This window comes from Hydra viridissima, unplaced genomic scaffold (genome assembly GCF_058129835.1).
Source record: "Hydra viridissima isolate aposymbiotic clone 2 unplaced genomic scaffold, HvirCarnegie_v1 scaffold_4, whole genome shotgun sequence".
In the NCBI taxonomy this organism is placed as follows: domain Eukaryota; kingdom Metazoa; phylum Cnidaria; class Hydrozoa; order Anthoathecata; family Hydridae; genus Hydra; species Hydra viridissima.
This window is the reverse complement of record NW_028324303.1, coordinates 4,259,883-4,284,855: the sequence shown is the minus strand read 5'-3', so window position 1 is coordinate 4,284,855 and position 24,973 is coordinate 4,259,883. Positions and strand designations below refer to the sequence as shown.

Here is a 24,973-nt window from a genome sequence, read left to right as displayed (position 1 = left end):
AATTGTCTTGTCATTAATAACTTTTCATTTCTCCGACCAAAATGCTCCTGAAGAAAAGATTTTTAAAAAAACGTTGAAAACTGAATATACTTCTAATTAATTAAGCAATATTTTATACTAAACTAAAAATTATTAAAGTCCAAAAAATGTTTCTTAAAAATTCTTACTCCAATTCCTTTTACAACGATTATAAATATTATTTACAAGATTCAATATGTAGATATAGTTAAAGAAAAGCAAAAATCATTCGGTTTTATTTTAGATAGTATAATACATAATACTGGGCTTATTCAGCCAAAATTGTTTGAGGAATGATTTAAAAGCAGTTTTACTACTTGACCAATAAAATAATCTAAAATACGTTTAAGATTATAGTATTTGTCATATATCAAAGTGTGTGTGCTTGTTTAACTTTTAAACTATAAGTTTCATTTCGCAAACAAAAAATAAAAAGAAAGAAGCGGTTTATGAGCGGTCACTTTTCACTGAAAACAGTTATATTTCTTTTTAAGCTTGACCATTTTTCATTTGATATGATGGTTGCAGGTTTTTTCCTATTGAAGTTAATTTCGACAATGTTGTTCCGAAACGTACGTCCGTAAACAAATGCTGTTTTTGAATCGCTCGCAATTATACTAAACAATTGAATTGGAAAAACTAAAAAGAAGTTTTGAAAAGTCTCAGTAAACCAGCAAAAGTTAACCACTTGAAAAGTTTACAGATTTATAATTTTTTATGGTATTTTAAGTTTGAAAGATTTATATTTTTTGATAAATACTTTGTTCACAAAAAACACGTTTAATGCTGTTAGCCTCTGTTCGTAAATGAGGGTTTTGAGCGATGTTATTTGTTGAAACAAAAAAGAGGAGGATAATTGTATCTGCAATTTGTTAAGAAACGCAACTCTCAGTACCCCGTTATTTTACAAAGTACTCACATTTTATTTGTCCTGTGTTTATTTCGCGTTGAAAACAGAAGCTTTGTTGTCTAAAGGAAATATTTTTTAAAGTATTTTAAAAACAAATAAATTTTGGGCATACTAAATATATACAAATACTCCTCAATCTACACATATACTCACATATATGTAAATATGTGAAAGTGTTTTTTATGATTGATTTTTCCTAATTCAATATTGAATATTTAGAATGTTTAGTAGGTATATTTAAGCATCAAAATATCAGTTTTGTCTGAAATATATAGTTTTATGCTTAGTTTTGATAACTTTTGGTACTGTTCCGATCATCCTAAAACAAGTCTAAATCAAAATACCGTCGCCAAAAACCTTTAGTTGGCTACATAAATTGACAATTTTAAGCATTTCAGTTTTTGTTTAGTTGTTTCGAAATACCATTGTCACATAAAACAACATGTAAGGTGTCCACTCCTGTGTGAACTCATGTATGTAACAGCTATTAGTGTTCTAAGAGTTATTTTAGCCTTTCTGGGTCCTTCTCTTTACTCAGCCCCATACTCGAAAGTCGAAGCCATTGTTACCTCTTTCACAAAGCATTTAATGTAATGACCATGGACAAAGAAGTTTGTGTTATGGTCCATTCTAGAACTTTCTAGATACAACAGAACATTCTAGAATCTTCCATAGAACCCTCTAGATATATAATAACGTTCCAGAATGTTCTGTATTTTTCTAGGAACTTTCTATTTTACTATAAATATTAAGTTTGTGTGATAATTATTATTGTATTGGCATTCTTGAGTTGAAAATAAAAGCTTTACTGAAATCGAACTTTTGTTTGGATCTGTCAAGAAATATAACAGTTTGATACAATGATTAAATTATTAAGGAACTGTGTTATGCATTACTTCTTAAGATAAAAAGATAATATTGGTTAACGGATATCCAAAATCTTATGTTACATTTTTAGGATACATTTTCTGTCTCCAGCGTCTATATTACGCCTCACGTCGAGATTTGCCTGAAATCCACACAGTGAAAGCATTCTTTGAAAAATGTTTTTCCTGTGTGCGTCTCAGACAGTAACAGACATAAGGTAATACAATAACCTGCGGCAGCTTGTTTTGGCTCCTCACCAGGACTAACTGTTTAAGTATATAAACGGACCGTTTGTCCAGCTGATTTTGGTCTGCAAACAAAAATATTTTAGATTTTTTATATATTTATTGTGCTTTTAAATGTTTTACATTTTTATCAAAACGTGCTTCTTTATATGTTTTTATTATATTAAATATTCAATTTTTTTTTTTTTTATTGCATTAAGCTTTTATGTGTTATTATTTATATTGAGGTAAATGTAATACCTTAATTTCAGGCCACGCTGCTACATATATTAGCTCTACAGCATTATAAAGTTGAGGAATTTTGAAAGGAATCGGGAAACCTGATGTTTTGACTGTTTTTAATGGTGCAACATATCGCTATATACATATTTCTGTAGAACTCTTACTCTTGCAATACTTATTATAACGTTATAAATATACGATTAATAATAACATGATTAAAATACAAACCATGACCAATGATTATAAAACATGATTACAAAAAATTTTTTTTTAGTATTTCTGGAAATTTAGAAAAAAAAAAAGTTTTTAATGGTTATTTTAATAAGCAATGGTTATGGTCATACATAGACTACTTTTGACATGTAAATAGTAAAAAAAATAGAAGTATTTAGGGGTGGCAACTTAACTTAGACTGATTTTCAGATGAGCGGATTGGCAAATGACTCAAAATTATTAGTCAGCAAATCTTCTATTCAAGTGTTGCTAGAAATGAAGTTTCCTCTTCCACATATATATGATATATATATATATATATATATATATATATATATATATATATATATATATATATATATATATATATAGATATAGATATATATATATATATATAGATATAGATATATATATATATATATATATATATATATATATATATATATATATATATATATATATATATATATATATATAATATATATATTCATGGCCACCGAGAAGGGGGGGGGGTGGACGGGGAAGATTCCCGGGGCCCCGTGCGTGTACAAATAATTTTTTAAAAAAACTTTTAAAAGATTTAAATAGTTTTGACTTTTAAAAGATTTAATTTAACTTTTATTTTTAATTTTCAATCACCAGAGCACGCTTCTTTTGGTCCTGGGTATATAATTGATCATAATAAGGGCCCCTTAAGAAAACTTCCCCAGGGCCCGAAATTTCTCTCGGTTGCAATGTATATATATATATATATATATATATATATATATATATATATATATATATATATATATATATATATATATATATATATATATATATATATATATATATATATATATATATATATATATATATATATATATATATGTGTGTGTGTCTGTGTGTGCTTAAGTGTGTACATCCTACCTTTTATGAAGTGAAGTGCATTTATATTGATAAGCACCATCCTGAAAGAACGTTCCATTTTGCTCACCATTACAACATTTTTGATCAACTTTATTTAGATCTAACAAAATATAAAGTAGTTTTTTAGGAGTAAAATTTATTAAAACTTTTTTTAGTATTTTTCAACTTTAACCAATTTCAAACACGAACATGGTTAGTGGTGTTTCCGTTAAAAGCTTTAATTTTGGCATGTTGTTCTTGTATTATGTAAAAAAGAAAATCAGCTACATTTCTGAGTATAACTTTAAATGAAACTGTTTCATTACTCTTATTCGTAAGTATTGGAATATGTGTTTAAATATTATTGAATTTTGCTCCAGAATTTCTTCAACCAAATACAAATGCAATTTAGAACTTATTAGGTCAGTTTTACAGACCGGTTTTATTATTTTTACAGACCGGTTTTATTATTTTTACAGCTTGGTTTTATTATTCTGATTAATACAGATCCGATGCACTAGCGGCGTCTCGGAAGTAAATTTTATAAGCTAGATATTAGGTATATTCTGAACTTATAAAAACAAGAAGACAGCTTGAAATAACATTTCTTTTGGAAAATAAAACTTTATAGCTACAGCGCTCGTCTCAAGCTTTTCAGATTGATAATACAGATATTACTGGCACATTTCATTTTTATACTTAAAGATTTTTATTTCGCAATCAAGTTCATTGTATTGCTTTTTCAAGTTATACACTTTGATGCTGTATATTGTCATGTCATATGTTTTTATGAAAATTTTTAGCTCTTTACGAGTGTATGCGTAAATGTCTAATAAATTCAGTTAATATTTTTTTACTAGATACCCTATACCTGGTATTAATCGTTCTACGTATGAAAGCATTCCTTGTGTGTAAAGCACGTTTTTCTGAACTTTATTTATCATTTTTCCTATAGAGAACTCAAACCAACAGAAGTCTACAACTACAGATACATTCGCCTTTCCCAAAGGTACTCCGCTTTTGTCAATATCGTATACAGAAGAAAACTTCACATGAGAATCTATAATATTTTGCGCACCTAAAGGAATATTGCTAATTTAGTTCAAAATTAAGAATGCCGCAGTTTGTAGAATAAAAAAGAGTGAGAGAGAGAAATCGGAAAAAGATAGGTTTTATTAAACTTTGCAAAAATAGTCTGCTTACGTACGTAAATTACAATGTATTTGAGTTCCATTTGAATTGAGGTGGCATTTAAACCCAAATTATCCCAGCTAATTCTTTTAAACGACAGCATATTCTCATTATACAGACGGATAGTTATGTTCTCAAGATCAATCTGACAGATTTCACTTGTTGCAATCTTCACGTTAATGTATACTTCTTCACTATATAAAAAATGTCGGTTAAACTACCACAAATTATTTTATATTTAAAGTGTTAATGCGCATTCAACAAAAATTTTCTTCGTATTCTTATTTTTCAAATAGTTTTAAAAAATATTCAATTTCATACTTAGTGATGTTGCTGGACAGATTTGCTATTAAGCTGCAATTCCTCTTATCTATATTAAAAACAAAGAGAAACAAACTGGAATAAACAAATTAACTAAAAAATCAGAAAAAAAAAAGTTATTCTTTTGTTATTAAAAGTTGCTATCAATCGATTCTTTTAAATCCAAACCGTGAAACAAACTTTAAGTTTAAAATCATACTTTTAAGCTGATGCATTGATCAAAAGCAGACCGACAGGTATATTGAAAGCAAACGTTAGACTTAAAGTCTGGCTTGATTTAATAAGATCAACTCCATAGTTTTGGTCCATATGCGTTTTAATATTGTTTAAATACACAATTAACGCTACGTTAACTGGGGCTCGTACCGAAAATGTTAAAAAAAAAAAATCTACGATAAGTATTAATGAGGTTTTCCCAAAAAAGGTCCTTTTATTTTTACTGACATGTTGATATTTTTTAAATACTCATTCAGCTTAATTTTTACTATTTAGATTTCCCAAGAAACTTTTCCCACTTTACTTTTCGATGTTTTTAAAGTTCTAATATCCTTTTTTAACATTTGATCTTAGCTAACAATTAATGAGGATTGTAGCAAATCTTTCGAATTAAAGTTAATAATTCTTTTTTAAAAGCGAATATATACTTTTACGAAAGTTTACCTTGAAGTACGTTTACAATTGCCAAGTTTCGAATATATCCCGATTGAGCTTCCATCCACGGATTACCCAAATAAATCTTCACGTTTTGAAACTCCGTCGCGTTTGTATTTTCAACACTGTTTATTTTTGTTTCATTTATCTCAATTGAGAAAATATATTTTGAATCTAAGAAAATCTGTGTTATCTTTATTTGCGTCCATTCTTGTAAAGGAAGGATCTTCTTTTCGTATATTATAGAACTATTTGCATCATTACTTATTGCTGAGCTGATTGTTAAATATGAATTCGGCGAAATAAAAGCACCAGGTGTATTATGTCCGTAAACACCCTCGTTTCCATTACTACTTAAATGAAGTATGCTGCTCCAGACATTAGATCTATATTTTGTGGGTTTAAACTCAAACGATAGCATGTATTCTTTAGAAATATTGTAAAGAACTCCAACAAGTTGGTTGTAATTTGTTTGTGTTTCTTCTTTAAGAGTAAAAGAATCTGAAAGGATAAAGGTTTTTTTTTCTAAATCAAAATATTATTAGAAGCAATCAAATGTTTTGTAAAAATAAAAAAACTCATGTTAATATCATTTCATACTAACTCATGTTAATATCATTTCAACTGTTCTTCTTAAATGATTTTAAACTTTTGCTGAAAGTTGTTTTTAATTACAAAACTTAGAATTTTTTTTATTTTTTTAACTATCCATAACATTAGTCTATTAATACTTAAATTTAAATTAACATTTTCCTGAAAACCAAATGTTTTTTTAAGCTTGTCCTACATAAGTTTATCATCATAAGTAATAGAATTATGTAACAGAAATAGAAATAAATATTAAATGTATATATAAAAGAATTATGTAAAACTTATATACTTATTCATAAATTAGTTATGCATTTAAGTATTTACGTATTTATTGATACATTAGTTAATGCATTCAATAGGATTAAAGTTTACAAGACATAAGTTTATGATCATAAATAATAGAATTATGTAATAGAAATAGAAATAAATATAAAATATACATATAAAAGAATTATTTTGAATATAACAATTACTGATTATAAAATATTAATTGATGATAAAATGTGATATTTTTTGATAAATTAGTTAAAGTAAACTTGAAATAAGAATGCTCTTCGTAAATTGTTTGAGAAATACATGCTGAAAATAAAAACTTAATATTATTTCGCCAATTCTTAAAATTGTTTTTATTATCTGTTAAGAAGATATCGTAACAAAGCAAATTTATCTGCAAATTTTTTTTTTCAGTTTTTTATCTCATAACAGCTACATTTATGAACAGTAATATATATAATATCTAGCTAAGGAAATGGATCGCAAAGCAATAAAAGTAACTTTTGTTCGTTTTCGGGTTAATGGAGCACTTAAAAGTCATAAAAAGAAAATCAAAATTAGCATTAAATATTACTTTAATATCATTTTTAGATAGTTCAGATTTTTTTATTCAAAGTTTAAACTGTCGGCTAAATCAGTAAAAGTTTTTTTAAAAAGATCACAGGACAGCAATTTTTCAAATAATATTCTCTAAGCGAGTCATGCAGAGAACTAACTTTTTGGTACATATATCTAGGCTGAGAAAGAATTTTTTACATATGGTTTTACATAATACGAAATTATGCTTGGTGCATACCTGAAATAGCATCTGTGAATAAGTTTCTTATATATCCAGGTTGCAGATCATACCACGGGTCACCCATAAATACCTTAACATTGTTATACTCGCTGGGATTTTTTATTTCAATTGAAAGAGCGGTAACTTTGCCAATGTAAACGTTTAAAAGATATTTTCCATTACTTAATTTCTGCGTTGCAACAATTTTGGTCCATACCATTGTTGGAAGGGGAGCTAAGTTGGTACTAAACTGTGTATAAACTTCACCATTTACTGATGTATAAATGGCTAATACATTATACCCGCCAAAAATCCATATGGCGTAGATCCTGTCTCCCAGGTTATACATATTGGAATTTACAGTTAAATGAATAATACTGGTCGCACCCTGAAGAATTTTCGATAGTATTATTTCAAATGAAATTTCGTATTCTTTTGGAAGAGTTCGAAGAATGGTAACCAATTGATTCTTTTTCATCTCGATTTCTTCATTTAAGTAGAATAATTCTATAACAATAAAACTGCATTGTAATAGTCTTAAGCTTTAATAAAAGCAATTGAAATCGGTTTTCTTTTTAAAGAGTGAACCTTCACTGATAGATAATAATTTACTATTATGGGAATAGACGAAAAAAATTTTTATTTTCTTATTGATATTTTGTATCGAGGCATTAATAGCGAATTAACATACTTCTTAGAAGCTCCGTTTATTTTTTAAAATCGTTCTAAAATATTTTAGGTTTCAGAGCTAAATTTTTGAACTGAAAATAATCAGCAATTGAATTCTGGAAATATGAGCAAACACAAATTAATGTAAAATTAATTGCAGAAATATAAGCAAATTTTAAACAAATAGAAATATTAACTTTTAAAAAAAATCACGAGAACTTGTTTTTTAAGAATAGTTCTGGAAATTTTAGTTCTGACAAAACCTTATTTAAGAAAGTGAAAGTTTTTCCTTATTTTTTTTAAAGTTCCAGGTTAAAGCAATTTAAGAGAGGTTAAATTTTGTCTCTACTCGAAAAGTCATATATCGATCTTAAAACGATAAAAAAAAAAAGAAAAGAAGAAATTATCGCATTCAGGTTCGAACTTTCTAAAACCACTCATCATGTGCTAACCCGAACGTTCTAAAATTACCTTTTTTTTCCCCGTCTTTTTAAACATCAAAAAATCATCACATACTTTGAAAATATTACGGCTATACATGCAATTACAAACATCATTTACAAAATTGGGAAATGAAAATTTCAAAACATACAGAGCTAGTAATGTAATTAAAATTCAAAACATCATTGCCTCAAATATTCTTTGTGTGGGCAAAATAATTATAGTATATTCCCAAATTCTTTGTGGGTAAATAAAAAATCTGATGTGTCTGATTTTTTTAAATGTATTGATTTGGATTTTAATCAATAGCACTGGCTTGTTTGTTTTGTTGGTATACGGTTTGATTTACTTGAAATATATGCTTAAAATAAATAATAAATAATTTAAAATAAATAATACCGTAAAATGTATTTAAAAAATCCTCAAAAGAATTTGTACGTTGCAAAAATTGTTTAACTTATTAGTACTTTTATTTTATGACTCAGTTTTAGTTCATTAACAAAGTAAAGACAGCTCGTTTATCATTTTATTGCCTTGATGTTTCTCAAGTCATGTTTGATTGTTATTTTATGCTCGCATCAAGATTTCTTATATCTTGTTTAAATAAAAATGCAATTGGAAGGTTGAAAAAAATGGACTAAAATGAAGATTTCCAACTTAACAGAAACTCCAGATTTAACTTTAGGTAAAAATGTTTCATGTTGCACTTCCTCAAAACTGCTTATTAACTGATAATAGAAGTTGACCAACTATACAAGACCCTCAAAATCTTAACCAATCTTTAAACTCAACTGTAAGCCTAAATTTAAGCAAAAACGCAATAATGCTTCGTGAATCTCATCCCCTGTTTGTATGAGTGATTGTGATAGTCGTTTTATAATATTATATTTATTTAAAACGTAGTTTTTTTTAAAGCAAGAGGATCTCTTATTGCAAACATGAGTTTGTTAACAGAATCTACGAGCATTTTTTCCATAAACTTTAATAAAAAAGCGAATTCAAAAGAGAAACTTTCTACGAATAACAAAAATGGAAATCCTTTTAAATGTTTTTCGCGAAAACTTTTTTAAACAGCGTTTTGAGTTAATCAAAAACCTTGAACTGCAATCTTTGTTACGTTCGAGACAAATAAATAGAGCCTTGAAAATAGCTGTTTGTAAAGATAAAAGAAGAAATAGAAAAGTTTTTTCTGAAAATTTCTTTTTTTACATTTCTTGCATAACGAAAATAAATTTTCATGTGATTTTAACTTGATCAATAAAAGGAAGTTTACAGTTTTAAAACTGCACATTTCATTTTAAGGAGCAAGTTAGGGTTCAAGTAAAAAATATATTTTTTATTCAAGTAAAAAATATATTTTTTATTCAAGTAAAAAATATATTTTTTATTCAAGTAAAAAATATATTTTTTATTCAAGTAAAAAATATATTTTTTATTCAAGTAAAAAATATATTTTTTATTCAAGTAAAAAATATATTTTTTATTCAAGTAAAAAATATATTTTTTAATATATATATATGCTTTATAGCATATATGTAATAAGTGTATAGCAGCTAATCGCCTAACCGACCGCATAGACAAATTTTTTCATTCACAGTTTTTTCATTGAGCATAAAAATATCCAAGGATTTATTAACTTTTAACGAATTGCTGTTCGAACGCGATAAACGTTCGAACAGCAATTCGTTAAAAGTTAATAAATCATTTTGAATAATTGATAAGATCGTTCATAACATCTGCAAATGGTTTAGCTTCTTTAACAAATAATATGTATATGTATATAAGTAAGCAAAATTATTAACAAACAAATATCAAATAAAACATAAGAATTATCGATTAATTGTAACATAATAGAATTAGATTAACGCAGACAAAATTCATAGGCATTTAGAAATATACACACACAGATATACGTGTGTGTGTGTGTGTGCGTGAGTGAGTGTGTGAGTGTGTGTGTGTGTGTGTATGTGTGTGTGTGTGTGTTTGTGTGTGTGTGTGTGTGTGTGTGTGTGTGTGTGTGTGTGTGTGTGTGTGTGTGTGTGTGTGTGTGTGTGTGTGTGTGTGTATATAATCTCACGAATATCAGTTTTGCGAAAAGATTAATTTGCTCAAACTGACATTGAATATTGATCATTTTATAAACTTATGAGTTGTGTTCTTCCAAACCTTGTTTATTCAATATTACTGAAAACTAGTGTCAAATGGGATATTTTTTTTTAACAAAGACTTGCTTCAAAAAACTAATTTTGATTCGTTGGAATAAAAATTGCATGGGTTGCAGTTCCTACAGAGTTATTTCATTTGACACGGAATCTTGAAAAAGACTTCGCGAAACATTAATTACATTATTTCATTTGCATAGCTTTAACCAGATTTCATAAATAGAAAATAAAAGACATAAAATTCTGATAATATAACCTACTTTTGTATGTTGCATGTTGGTTGCCAAAAGTTAAAGAGGAACGATGATGAAAATGAATGACGTAAGTATGATATGAAAATACTTAGTTGAAGAATAGTTGAGATAACAGTGACTTTTTTTGCCGAAAATTTTCTCATTAAGAACTTTACTGCAATTTCCATATGTTAAAATATTCAGAAGAAACCGTGATAAAAAGATATGCTTTAATAATTCATGTAAATATTGCATAAATGGTCATTCTTAACCTCATTTACACTCCCCCAATCGTGTTTTTCATAATAATAGTGAACTCCCATGGGATATTTTTTCAAATAAAGGCAACGAAATCATCAATTAAAATATAAATGTATTCGCTAAATACTTGCTCGGATTTAAAACAACTTTTACAGCTTTACTGCGAAACCTTTCGATTTGAATAACTTGGCACCCGGCAACACCACTTCATACCTCATAAAAGATTTTTAGCATTTTGATTCATAGGATTAAATAGGCAACCTTTTATAAAGCGCAATAAATTCAAAAACATGCTACTATCATTAAAAACAGTCCCTTTTATGAAATTTACATTTCAACCTGAAAATGAATGGGTTTATTCCCGAATTAGTTGCTGAGAAGCAAGAAGCGTGTATTTGCATTATACCTTTTACTAAGAAATAAGAAATTCCTGACAAATAGAACATTTTCCATGTATCTGAAGCTTATGTGTCTTGTTTTATCTGATTTTTATGCAAATTTTGCGTTTTTAATCCAAAAAAGAGAGAGTACAGTAGAACCTTCAAACTGAAAAGTTTGCGTTTGTAGAGTCATTACTCCACATAGCTTGTTTTGTTGATTGGGTAAAGGTATTTGGCTTACAAACTTTCTGGGCGTTTGAGCAACATTTAGTTATCATTTAAATCATTTGAATTTTGCCAAACGCAATTCTATCGTAATCCCATCTGCTGTTAATTGTAGAATGAGCCAACTTTTCTTAAATTCTAAGACCTTCGAAGTAAAAATTAAACTCTTTTTATTTCACAAGATAGATCGCAATGAGCATCAAAAAATGTAAACAACAGCTACGAACTCTTAGCAAAAAACGCAGTTCGTGTTGCTTAGCAGAATAAAGTTAACCTAGTCGAAGCATATGCAAGATCTTTAAAGAACTTCGTATTATGTTTTAAAAATGGTTTTAAACTCGTGTTATATTATTAGTAAACGGAAACATTCGGCTTCAGTATCGGTTTCGGGCGAAATTTCGTCAGAAAACGAGACTGAGAATTCTGTTTCGGCAACTACTTATTCGGTTTTCGTTACGGTACGGTTTCGAATTTTACCGATGTGCAGCAGTTTTAACTGCATAACGTGATCAAAATCAAAAGTTGCACAATTAATAGCGGGACAACATTATGTAATCATTATGTAATCGCATCTCGACAGAATTTACACAATTTAACATTTTTCCAATCTCTAAACTTAAATTTTCGATTCATCTTTTGTAATGATTGTGCCTTAATCCGTTACCAGAATCACAAAGTACAGTAGAGTTGAGGAAGGTTTGTCAGTCATTAGCCTCTTAAAGCTCAATAATAATTGTAATTTTACTATTTTTATTATAGTAACCACCAAGCCCTGTTTCAACAATTGCCTCTTTACTTTTGTCACAAATATTAGAACTTCTCGGAAACTATTCATACAGCTTTCAAATTCTGGGGCAGTTAATGTCTATTTTTTTTGCTAGTTATAGCAACTCTTCTGCCAGCTTCTTCAGTTGCAAAGGTACTTTGCTGACATCTTAATTGTTTCCGATCACCAAACTTCCAGAGTTTTCTGTCTTTTTTGTAATATTTCATGTCGTTCAAGTGGAAGTTTTCAACCTTTGTGCAATATATACTATCGAATATTATTTCGTAAAATTGCAAATATTTTCGATTGCATTTTTACTGATAATTCACATTTTATTGACAGTTTCTATTTAAAAAAATCAGGACAACCGCAAATAAACCACTTCCTCGGTCCCATAATAAGAAAAGAAGACTAATGTGGTTGAAACAATATGAAAAATTATTTGTTAATGACATTAAACTTGTTCCTTGGGCCAACCAAACAAAGTTCCTAATCTTAAGTTCGTAAATTTTATTATTGTTATTACTATTATTCCCTTTGAGATTATCCATTATATTTCATCAGAGCTTTAACTTTGGGGCTTTTTTTATCTAGGGCTTGGTTCAGCTTTGCTAAGCGCTGAATATTCTTAAAAAATTATTTATTATTATCATTATTCTTTTAATTATTATCATTATTTTCGTTATTATTATAATGATTTTTATTACACTTATTATTATAATTATTTTCGGTATTATTATTTTTATTATTATTGTTATTATTATTATTTTTATTACAATTATTTTTATTACAATTACTTTTATTAGTTTTATTGTCATTATTATTTTTATTATTATTATATCTTATTAATATTGTATATTATATACTTTTGTTATTACTACTGTTATTATTATTATTTTTATTCTTGTTATTATTACTTCTATTATTGTTAATACTATTATTATTATTTACATTTTTATTCCTTATATTATTATTATTATTATTTGTATTTCTGTTATTTATATTTTCATTGCTATTATTAGTATTACGTTTATTATTGTTGTTATCAGTGTTATTTTTATTATTATTATTATTATTATTATTTTTATTATTTTTATCATTATTATTATTGTTTTTGTTATTATTATTATCATTATATTTTGATTAATATTTTTATAATAATAGTAATAATAATAATAATAATAATAATAATAATAATAATAATAATAATAATAATAATAATAATAATAATAATAATAATAATAATAATAATAATAATAATAATAATAATAATAATAATAATAATAATAATAATAATAATAATGATAATAATAATAATAATAATAAAAATAATAATAATAATAATAATAATAATAATAATAATAATAATAATAATAATAATAATAATAATAATAATAATGATAATAAAAATAGTATTAACAATAATAAAAGTAATAACAAGAATAAAAATAATAATAATAATAGTAATAATAACAAAAGTATATAATATATAATATTGTTAATATATAATTATAATAACAAAAATAATAATAACAATAAAGATAATAAAAATAATTAAAATATTAATACTAATAGAATTAATAATAATAATTGTAATTATTGGCTTCAAAAATGTGAAGCAACTGATTACGCTATACTTAACATTGTCGAGCATCTAAAAAGTTTATCTGCTGATTTAAAAGGAATATTTTCCGATTTGAAAGAAGTTGATTTTCCAACTTGGTTGAAGCAGCCAATGTTAGTTAATTTATCTCATATTTCAAATATGCAGTACCAAGAAGAATTAGCAGAAATGCAGAATGACGAGTCAGTTAAAACTTTATTTAACATAAAAGAATCGATGGTTTTTTGAAGAGACCAAAATAAATTAACCAAGTACAACAGAATGTGCAAGAAAACTATTATTACCGTTTCCTTCTTCATATTTAGCTGAATGCTGATTTAGTGCCATAACTGATTTGTTACTTAAAAAAAGAAATCGTTTGGATACAAAACAACGGAGAGATCTAAGAATGAAGCTAACAAAACTGGAAGCCAATATAAAATCTCTTTGTAACCAGCATCAAGCACAAGGATCTCACTAAATTTCATTTATTTTAGACTTGAATACCTGATGTATTTATTTTATTCACTTATATATTGTTTACTATATTTTGTTTACTTGAATTTTTTTTGTTTAATAAATAAGTTTTTGTGATGTCTTTCTACAATATATCATTTATGCTACTTGTGAAAAATTTATAATATTTAAAATTATTCATGTGTAGCATGGGGGGAAATTTTAAGTATTTATGAGCTCTGGTGGGTAAGGCACTAAAAAGGTTGGGAAACACTGCTTCAGGGCTATTTACACCATAATTTATTGCTAAGCTGATTACTAAGTATGAATATGGTGAATTCTCCCGCCTGCAGATTACCACAATTCTCGGATTACGTGTCATGCAAATCCTAAGTTAATTGTTTGACGCGTAGTCCTAAGGTATTAGCTACAAAAAAATTTAAAAAAGGACGCATAAAAAAAAAGCACAAGTCCAACAAAATCCAGAGGGGCACTCACCAATATTTCCAACTACTAATCCATTCACAAAAAAGAAACCAAATGATAAACAGAGTGACGAAAGAAAGATACTGATTTCGAGCCAAGACAATCTTACTTGTATAATCCTCGTTTGTTAATAAATATTGGTTTGTGGATTACATTCTCATCGGTTTTTTATAACGTTTTAAAACGTTAAAAATCTACTATGTAATCATGAAAAACTATTGCGAACTAACTGAAGACACTCTCAATATAGTAGATGTGAAAAAAGTTTTAAAAAGTTAAAAAAAAAAAAGAAAAACCTTTTCAGTAAAAATGTAAAGTCCGCACTTTAGGCGCGAAATCCATAAAAGTATTTATGAGACAGGGGATTCCCTTTTTCGTTACGGCTAATTCTTACACGGGTAATGGTTTCCAATAAAAAGTAAAGTCCACTATGCAGCAAAAACATGAAGGGATTTAAATTAATTCAAGAGTTCGATACAATGGCAGCTCAAGATGTTGAAGTAGTTGTGATCAATGATGAGCCCTTTATCTTATTCGTAAATCGCCAAGACAACAGCGGAAGCGTGGATATTTAGAGCGTTCCGCACAAGAATACAATGATCTTGACGGACCTTTTGCACTATTTCAAAGGATCCAAATCCATGATGGTATTGACTTTGAATACTTTTCGTTTGAAGGGAATAGTTACTTAGCCGTTGAAAATGAGTACACTAAAGTTACAAGTGAGGATGCTGCTACGGGCGAGTCAAAATTTACTACAGTGTACGGTATCGACTCAGTTATTTATTGGTGGACAGGCAAAATATTGGTAGAATGGCAGCGTATACTTACTCAAGGTGCAGTAAAATGGACTTATTTTCAAGCAGAATCTGGAGAGCAAATGTTGGTTGTTGCAAACTCTAAGTCCCAAGCTGTTATATACACGCATGATCCTTTGCGCGGGGTTTTTAAACCAACTTAGCTACAAGGTTTAAATCCTTTTCAAGGGAACAGTACTTAAATCCCCAACGTGCACTCAGTAATGTTGTTTAAGATGAAGAATTCCACGTATCTTGCTGTTGCCAACTATAAAAAAAATACCCAGTCTGGATACAATATTTTTGAGCTAGAGTTTCAACGCACTGCTGTTCAAAGTCTTAAAGCAACTATTCCTAAAATAATTTTGAAACTTTTAGCCAAAATGGAATTAAAGAAGGAGGAGATCAAAGCAAGGCTATCCTCAGTGCTTTTAGACGTTGTCGGCTAAATAATGACCAAAAGTGGTGATCAAAACATTACTTCGAAAGTCAACCTTGAACAAATTATTCTTACAGACATAATTACAGCCTCTTAAGTATTTTATCGTAAAAACATTTCGAACAAACCCGTACAAAAAGTTGTACGTGGGAAATTTGGGGTTTTATGTGATTCTGCATCCTCTTATTGTATAAATCTGCAACCATAAACTGGTAGAGTAAATGAAATGTGGGAAACAGGGTACATGAGTGGTTCTCGAACTAACAGATTGTTTAAATGAAATAGCAGACAATTTTTTCATAATATTGACCTTTCACTGCTTTGCTAGGATGAAAATGATTTACATTAGTACAATAAAAAAAATGAAGGAGAAATTCTTTACAGTTTGTGGACAGGCTCACAGCGACTAGTGAATTCTAGTATTTTTAGTTTTCAAAACGACTCTACTTTTATTTCTTAAGTCCATAAGAAAAATAAAGCTTTCATATCAAAGAGTGGTTTAACAATAGGTCAGTTACCCAAAGAACTTTCATGTTTTACTAAACTTTTGCTTATATGCAAATGTATAGTTCATTTAGTTTTTTACAAACATAAGATAATCGTTTTTCAAGGTGAGTAAGAAATCGCATATTGTTGTAAAAACGCCAGTCACCTATGATAAATATCTAGAATTGGTTAAATTATTGTACTGCTAGTCAAAGGATGATTTCCTCATTGTACCATTAATCATTTTTATTATCAAACTTTCATAACAATAATGAAACTGTTATTGATCAAAATGAAAAACTAAGCACCATTCTGGATTGCAACAGATATAAAGATGGTGTTTACACATTGGTCCAGGTTATCAGATGCTATTCAATATTACGACATACAACGCTTTAATTTTGTTTTTGTCATTTTTTTTATCCAAATTATGAAAATGGGCTTTCACATAGAAGAAGAAATTTTACAAGATTTTGCTAAAAGTCTTCATCTATAACATTTTATAATATTAAATAATATGTATAATATTTTATAATATCATTTAATATTATAAAATGTTATGTTTACAAAAATTAAACATAAGACGTAGTACTAACTCAGACTGAGGTTTAATTAATTTAAACATTTTACATCAATAAATTAAAAAAAGAGGAACATTGTCAATATATTGATAAGTTAAATAAAAATGCCACATCAAATAAAACAAAAATTTGTTGCAAAAGAAAAGACAACTCACTTAATATTTTTCTTGTCTCGGTGTATCTTACATAAAGTTTGATTATTATCTAAAGATCATGTCAAGTTTTTTTATCCACTTATTTAAATGAAGTTGTAATAGGAAGATTGAAAATTAAGAAATCAAAAATAGCTCATCACAGCAAAATAGATTTTTTAAAGAAAACAGATTTAAAACGTTTTGCAGCTCTTAAGGAGCTATAGATGTAACTTAAGGTAAAAAGTTTCGACGTTTAGCTTCCTCAAAGATGTTGATAGATAAAATAAGTTGAGCATTTACTCAAGATCCTCAAAACGTGAATGAAGCCTTTAACTTTAAAATCAGCTTTAATTTACAATAAAATGAAATAATCCTTCGTAAATGCGAAGAATGTGGATACTGCTCGTCCAATCTAAATATCCAGGAACTTGCAAACCATCCTGTAATATAATACTAACTTGCAAACCATCCATTAATATATTACTAATTAATAGTTACGGATTTATCCTTTGAATTATAGTTGGACTTTTTTTTGTGTATATCCTTTGAATTGTAAATGGAATCAATGAATACACCTGCAAGTAAAACACTTTTCTTCGTTGCATGTTTATACCGACCAAACATCCACTGCTGTGGGTTTAATTGAACTACTGTATACTTTAATCGGCAGAAACAGATCCATCATTTTTGATAATGCTACCTGGGCCGCCGATGGGATAAGTGTTATTGAGGAAATACGAAATCCAAATATCTCCGCAAAATTGATATGATTGTGTTAACAATGGTGTCTTCACTTCTGATGTTTACCTCGTGGCTTCATATTGCTAATTGATAATCCCAGGCTTTTAATCGCACTTCAATTTAAAACGTAACAAATTCACAACTATTGCTTTTCTTTATGCTGGAGGTTCTTTTGGATTGCTTCTCCGAATTCTGTCAAGGAGTCAAAATCGATTTTTTTTGGTCATCAAAGTGCCATGGTATATAGATAAACAAAGAAATATAACTTTTTTTTTTTTGAAAACTTTATTTATACGACTCGCATTAAAAAAATAAATTTTCATATAGGGTTAACTTAATATCAAAAATAAAATAATACTATAGCTAAAACAAAGTAGCCAAATATTTATAATTAAACTTGAAAGGATTTGCATACTAAAGGAAGGACAACGTTTTATTACTCAAAATCATTTTAGTAAGAAGAAAAAATCAGGGTTTTTTACTTTTTAAACGGAGAACTCAACATGGTGAATATTAGCACTTTATTGTATGTTCAGATTACATCACTTTAAGGTTTTGAGAAATTGGGTGGAAGCGGGGGAGGAGAGAAAATCGAGAAGCGCCATTGGTATAAAAATGTTTTGAATGTGAAAGAAACAGTTATATGACAACTATACGCATAGCCGAACACAGACAATATGCAGGCTTACTTTAGCCAATCAAAATCTCCTAGATCTTATGAACTTTTAACGAATTGCCAATATTGAAATGCATTTTATAAATAATATATTTATGTATTTTATTCAGCTAAATACATAGATATATTATTTCATGGAAATTTTGATGTAAATATTAGGTTATACAGAAAGAATATTGTTGGATTATATTAAGATAGTTTGTTGGATTATATTAAGATAATTATATATATATATATATATATATATATATATATATATAATCTCATGTAACTGTTAATGTAAATTTAAGGTTAGACAGAAAGGATAATATTAGATTACATTTAAATTATTTGATAAATTGATATCATTGACAGAACTGTGTAAAAGAAAGTAGCACATAATGGAGTTTTAATATATTTAGGATAAAATGACAAGCAAAATGAAGTTAAAACTAAAATATAGTTTCAAACATATTTTTTTTTATTAAATTGTGTAATATAGTACAAGTTATATTAAAAACATTTAAACTTGTAACTATACATTGAGACTTAACTAATATCTGGTGTGACCACCTTCATTTACAATAACATCTTGGAGCCTTTTATTTATACTTTTATGCAGATTTTTGAATAATAATGTGATGGGGATCTTGTACCATTCTTGTTTTAAAACATTTCAAAGCTCATTTATATTCCTTGGCAGCCTTTCTATCATCTTTCTGTCTAAGTAGTCCTAAACATGTTCGATTATGTTCAAATCAGGGCTCTGAGGAGGCCATTTTTTAACTACTTTTTGAACTGACGCTCGCGTAGAATTCATACATTTGGCTATTTTAACCTGACACTAGCCCTCTTCATGCAAAACAATGATGCGATTTCTGTCATTTATTGATATTTTTGGGATTTTATTAGTACTGAAAAGTAACTTTATTTAAAACAAAACTTTTGAAATAAAAAAAAAATTTTTGACGAAAAAATCTATAATTAACACCAGAACTCAACAGTAACTAAAAATTCTTCTCCACACTCTTATTTATCAAAAAAAATTTAACAATAATAAATTTAAACATAATAAATAAATAGTACAGTGCTTGATATAATTGATTTCAAAAGTTTATCCATGTCCGTAATAAATAAAAAAAAAAAAAGTGCATGAAAAATGATACGAGTTGAAACCATCTAATAAATGTTAATAAAAAACTTAAATTACTAACATAATTATTAACTAATACAATGAACTTTTTTTTTTTATTTTAAGCAATATCTAGTTCAGTATTTCCCAACCTTTTTAGTGCCATGCCCCACCAAAGCTCATAAATACTTAAAATTTCCCCCCATGCTACACATGAATAATTTTAAATATTATAAATTTTTCACAAGTAGCATAAATGATATATTGTAGAAAGACATCACAAAAACTTATTTATTAAACAAAAAAAATTCAAGTAAACAAAATATAGTAAACAATATATAAGTGAATAAAATAAATACATCAGGTATTCAAGTCTAAAATAAATGAAATTTAGTGAGATCCTTGTGCTTGATGCTGGTTACAAAGAGATTTTATATTGGCTTCCAGTTTTGTTAGCTTCATTCTTAGATCTCTCCGTTGTTTTGTATCCAAACGATTTCTTTTTTTAAGTAACAAATCAGTTATGGCACTAAATCAGCATTCAGCTAAATATGAAGAAGGAAACGGTAATAATAGTTTTCTTGCACATTCTGTTGTACTTGGTTAATTTATTTTGGTCTCTTCAAAAAACCATCGATTCTTTTATGTTAAATAAAGTTTTAACTGACTCGTCATTCTGCATTTCTGCTAATTCTTCTTGGTACTGCATATTTGAAATATGAGATAAATTAACTAACATTGGCTGCTTCAACCAAGTTGGAAAATCAACTTCTTTCAAATCGGAAAATATTCCTTTTAAATCAGCAGATAAACTTTTTAGATGCTCGACAATGTTAAGTATAGCGTAATCAGTTCACATTTGTCCAAAAATGAGAATAATTACTCCGAAAAGCACCGGAAAAACTCTTTGGTGGGAACAATATACACACCTTCCTGATATGAAAAATCCAAAAACTGAAATCTTTTATGACCGTCCGAGAAAAAAAATTAAACTTGAAGTTTTCGGCATTGTCCAAGAAGTTTGCAAAATGGTACAATATGTATCTTTGGAATAAAAATCATAAAAATAAGTCAGAAATTGTATTAAAAACATTTTGTTATTATTACGAAGCCCTAGTGAGTAATATATAATTCTAAACAAGTTTTTGTAATTCCAGGAAAAAGCAGTTTTTGTCAAGTCGTCAGGTTAGAATAGTTTTGTTCTATCTCTAATTTTAAACGTTGGGAGAAAATTAATTGCTAATTTTACTAACTAATGGTTACTTTTAAAATAATTTTTTTTTTTTTAATTTCTTTTTCTAAATAGTTTCTTTAAATATAAATTATTTAAAGAATAAGCTATTATTTCTCAAAAAAGTAATAGTAAAATTTTAAATAATTTTTACTTATAAAAAAAATCAAAAACTTTCTTTCAACATTTAAAATGGGAGATAGAACAAAATAATTCTAACCTGACGAAGTGTTAAATTCTGCATGACAACTTTTTTTTAACTTCAAAGCAAAAATGCCAAATTCTGTTAAAAAACATGATGACTGTAGGAAAACAGTTTGTTTCCTATGTTTGAACAAATGTACTCGAGAATTGACAAGTTTTTTGATTGAACAAATCAAGAAATCAGTTTCATTCACACTTGACTTTTCTTACTCACGAGTTCCAAGTGGAATATGCAATACCTGCAGGGTTCTTTTAGGAAAAAAGTGCAAAGGTGAAAATGTGGTTCTCCCAAAACATTATGGATTTCACAGAAGTCCTGGTTAGACCAGAGACACGTGGTCAGCCTTGTGATTTCATTATTTGTCGAATTGGTCATTTGAAAGCACTTCACAAGCACCCTTTGGACAAATCAGAATCTTCAGGAGCTTCACAAAATCAAAGAAGATGTTCAGACTGTCTTACACTTGTTGCAAGAGGAGTGTAACATCAGTGCAATCAATACACCTTCAGAGAAAATCTTAAAGAACTTGCTTCAAAGGATCCAAAAGCCAGTGAACAAATTGCATCGACTGTTATCTCAGCAAAACAGTCCTCACCTCATGGAGCTGTCAGGATTGCGTAAAGTGGTGGAGGCCGTCCCATGCCAATTACTTCAGGTAAAGGGAATCTTGCTTAATACTTCAACAGTAAAAGTACCACATAAAATGTTTTGCATTTTAACAAGGCCACTGCTTTTTAAGTGTCTCAATTTGTTGTTTTTCAAATTTCTTTCCTAAAGATCCTTCAAACCCCAAGAGACTGTTTGGTGATGTGCCACTTCTACGAGCTCAAGATCTTGTCTGCATACAAAACAACACTGGACTGTTGAACAACAACATCAAAAAACTTGCGTCTACATTAAACCAAGTCACAAATACAAAAGTTGTCGAGCCAAGATTTAAAGAAAAGTTTCTTGACATTGGAAAGCAATTGGCAGACCACTTCTCACACACATACATATCCATTTAAAATGACAAGCGGCAGTCCAGAAAACAACTTGTGGTTCACTGCAAAAATCTGTCTTAGCTACTGAATGATGTCTTGTTGCAACGTCATGTTCAAGTTGACTACTTGGTGAAGTTGGGCATCGATGGTGGAGGTGGTTTCCTTAAAGTCAGTCTTGGCATTCAAGAAGAAGAAACAAGACTTCCATCCATTTCACCACCAGGCAAAAAGGCCTGGTGGTGAAAAGCGCCAACTTCTCGTTGCAGTTGCTGAGGATGTTCCTGAAAATTATGATAACCTCAAAAGCATCTTGTCTTTAACTTGTCCAAGTGGAGTAGATTTTTCTTTGTCCTGTGACATGAAGTTAGCAAACCTTGTTTGCGGGCTTCAATCCCATCCCAGTTCTCATCCATGTACTTGGTGTGATGCGGATCACAGTAACTTGTCACAATGTGGAAAACTCCGCACTTTTGGCTCAATAAGAAATTGCTTTGCTTCATATCAAGATTCAGGTCTGGACCACAAAAAGGCCAAGCAGTTTCAAAATCTTGTTCATAATCCACTCTTAGATGTGCATGACTCTAATTTTTTTCTTGACAAGATCCCACCCATGGAACTTCATCTTTTACATGGTGTGGTAAACCATTTGTTTAAAACACTGAAAGAAACCTGGGATAAAGCTGATAAATGGCCAAAAGCACTTCACATCAAGCTTCAGCCATTTCATGGAGACCAGTTTGCTGGCAATGAGTGCCGAAAACTTTTGAAGCATGTTGATCTTCTTCAAAGACTTGCTGAAGAAGACTCAGCATTCCATGTTTTTCCATGGATTGATACACTCAGAAAGTTTGATGCAGTTGTGTCCTCTTGTTTTGGAAATCAGTTGCAGAGTAACTATGCTGAAAAAACCGCACAGTTCAAAAATTCCTTCCTTTCTTTGCCAAAGGCAAGTGTGATCCCTAAAGTCCACGCCGTCTTCTTTCATGTCAAGGAATTCATTGATCACAGGAAGGAATCTCTTGGCAAGTACAGTGAGCAGGCCACAGAGGCATTGCATCACAACTTCAGGACACATTAGGAAAGATACAAGATGCCAATAGACCATCCAGAATATTTGCGAAACCTACAAAATTGTCTTGTTGATTTCAACAGCAAGAACTCTTGAAAGCATTGGCTCCTCTTGAAAACCTGCTGAAATTTTTCAAGAAAATCATCATTTTGAATTTAAAACTCTGATTAAAATTAAAGGAATGCATTGTTTGTTTTTTGAATTTAATATGTGGAAAGTGCTGTGAAGAAATTTTTGATTACATAAGAAAAAATAACCTTGTATTTATTGAGAATAAAAAGTTCAGAAAAGCAAAAATTGTTTTATTATGATTCTCAAAGCAGACAACATACAATTTCTGACTTATTTTTATGATTTTTATTCCAAAGATACATATTGTACCATTTTACAAACTTTTTTGGCTATGCCAAAAACTTCAAATTGAATTTTTTTTCTCGGACGGTCATAATTATGACCGTCCTTTGGTGGGAACAATATACACACCTTTCTGATATGAAAAATCCAAAAATTGAAATCTTTTAAAAGATTTCAATTTTTGGATTTTTCATATCAGAAAGGTGTGTATATTGTTCCCACCAAAGAGTAATTATTCTCATTTTCGGACAAGTGTGAGTTGCTTTTTGAAGCCAATGAAACTTTTCAAATTGTTTTTGGTAAATGTCTTTTTCAAATAGTTCAATAGACGTAATAAAAACAAATAATTTCGCTTTTGCATCGATAAGAGTTTTATTTGTTGGTTGAAGTTCTTTATTCAATATATTTAGTTTTTCAAAAATATCGGTTAAATAACTCAAATATGCCTTAGAATCGATCGTTAACAGATATTGCATTTCAGTTTTGTCGCTTAAAAAATCACTAAGAGTATCAAACAGTTCCATTAATCTTTTTTAAACAGGTCCCTTTTGAAAGCCATCTTACCTCAGTGTGAAGTCAAAGTCTCACATAGGCTTCGTTGTTTTCTTCACAAAATAATTTTAAAATGTGCTCTTGTTTTGCACTTGCTTTAACAGAAGTAATGCATTTTACAACTAAGTTCATTATTTTTTTTAGATCAGGAGAAAGATTTTTAACTACCAAGTTTTCCCTGTGAATAACACAGTGCACAAGAAGCATATCTGGATTTTCATCTATTATCAGTTTTAAGCAAGCATTTTTTTTACCCATTATATTAGGAGCACCATCAGCAGCACAGAACGTTATATTTTTCATCGGTATTTTATTCGTATTTAAGTAACTATTTAGAGTACTATATATATATATCTTTAGCGGTAGTGCTGCTTTTTAATGATTTGCAAAGTAACATTTCTTCAGCAAAATCATTATTATCAATGTATTTGACATATGTAAGTAAAACTGGTTTGCTGTCTCTCAATGTTGATTCGTCCATTTGCACTGAAAAAAGTTTTGTTTTTAATTTTTCAATAAGTTGTATTTCAACATCTTTACTTAATACATAATATCTTTTTTTTATTTTAGTATGAATGTATTTTAAATGATTTTTATAGATCAGATATAATAGAAAGAGAAAATATTAACTCATGACAAAATCCACTTTAGGGACGTAATAAAATCTGCATCATTTTAGATGCATAAAAGATGTGCAATATGCATTTATTCCAATTCTTTTTTATCGATTAAAATGCATCTAAAAGACGTGCATAAGATAGACG

General features: G+C 28.5%; 1 protein-coding gene across 3 annotated transcripts; it reads right to left on the bottom strand.

The window, feature by feature from the left end:
• Nucleotides 1-286: 286 nt before the first annotated feature.
• On the bottom strand, nucleotides 287-10,865 carry LOC149889468 (uncharacterized). 3 transcript variants are annotated; one of them, XM_090085352.1, is made up of 9 exons: nucleotides 10,701-10,865; nucleotides 7,187-7,675; nucleotides 5,536-6,027; nucleotides 4,876-4,924; nucleotides 4,567-4,748; nucleotides 4,235-4,441; nucleotides 3,385-3,484; nucleotides 938-987; nucleotides 287-657 (listed from the first exon to the last, which is right to left on the bottom strand). In XM_090085352.1, the coding sequence occupies exons 2-9, from the start codon at nucleotides 7,644-7,646 to the stop codon at nucleotides 476-478; spliced, it is 1,722 nt and encodes a 573-aa protein (XP_089941478.1). In that variant the 5' UTR covers nucleotides 7,647-7,675; nucleotides 10,701-10,865; the 3' UTR covers nucleotides 287-475. The 3 variants fall into 3 exon arrangements, 2 of the variants coding, with proteins under 2 accessions (XP_089941478.1, XP_089941479.1); XM_090085353.1 differs by having other exon boundaries at nucleotides 515-635; XR_016451833.1 differs by lacking the exons at nucleotides 287-657; nucleotides 938-987 and having other exon boundaries at nucleotides 4,571-4,748.
• Between the last annotated feature and the right edge of the window lie 14,108 nt (nucleotides 10,866-24,973).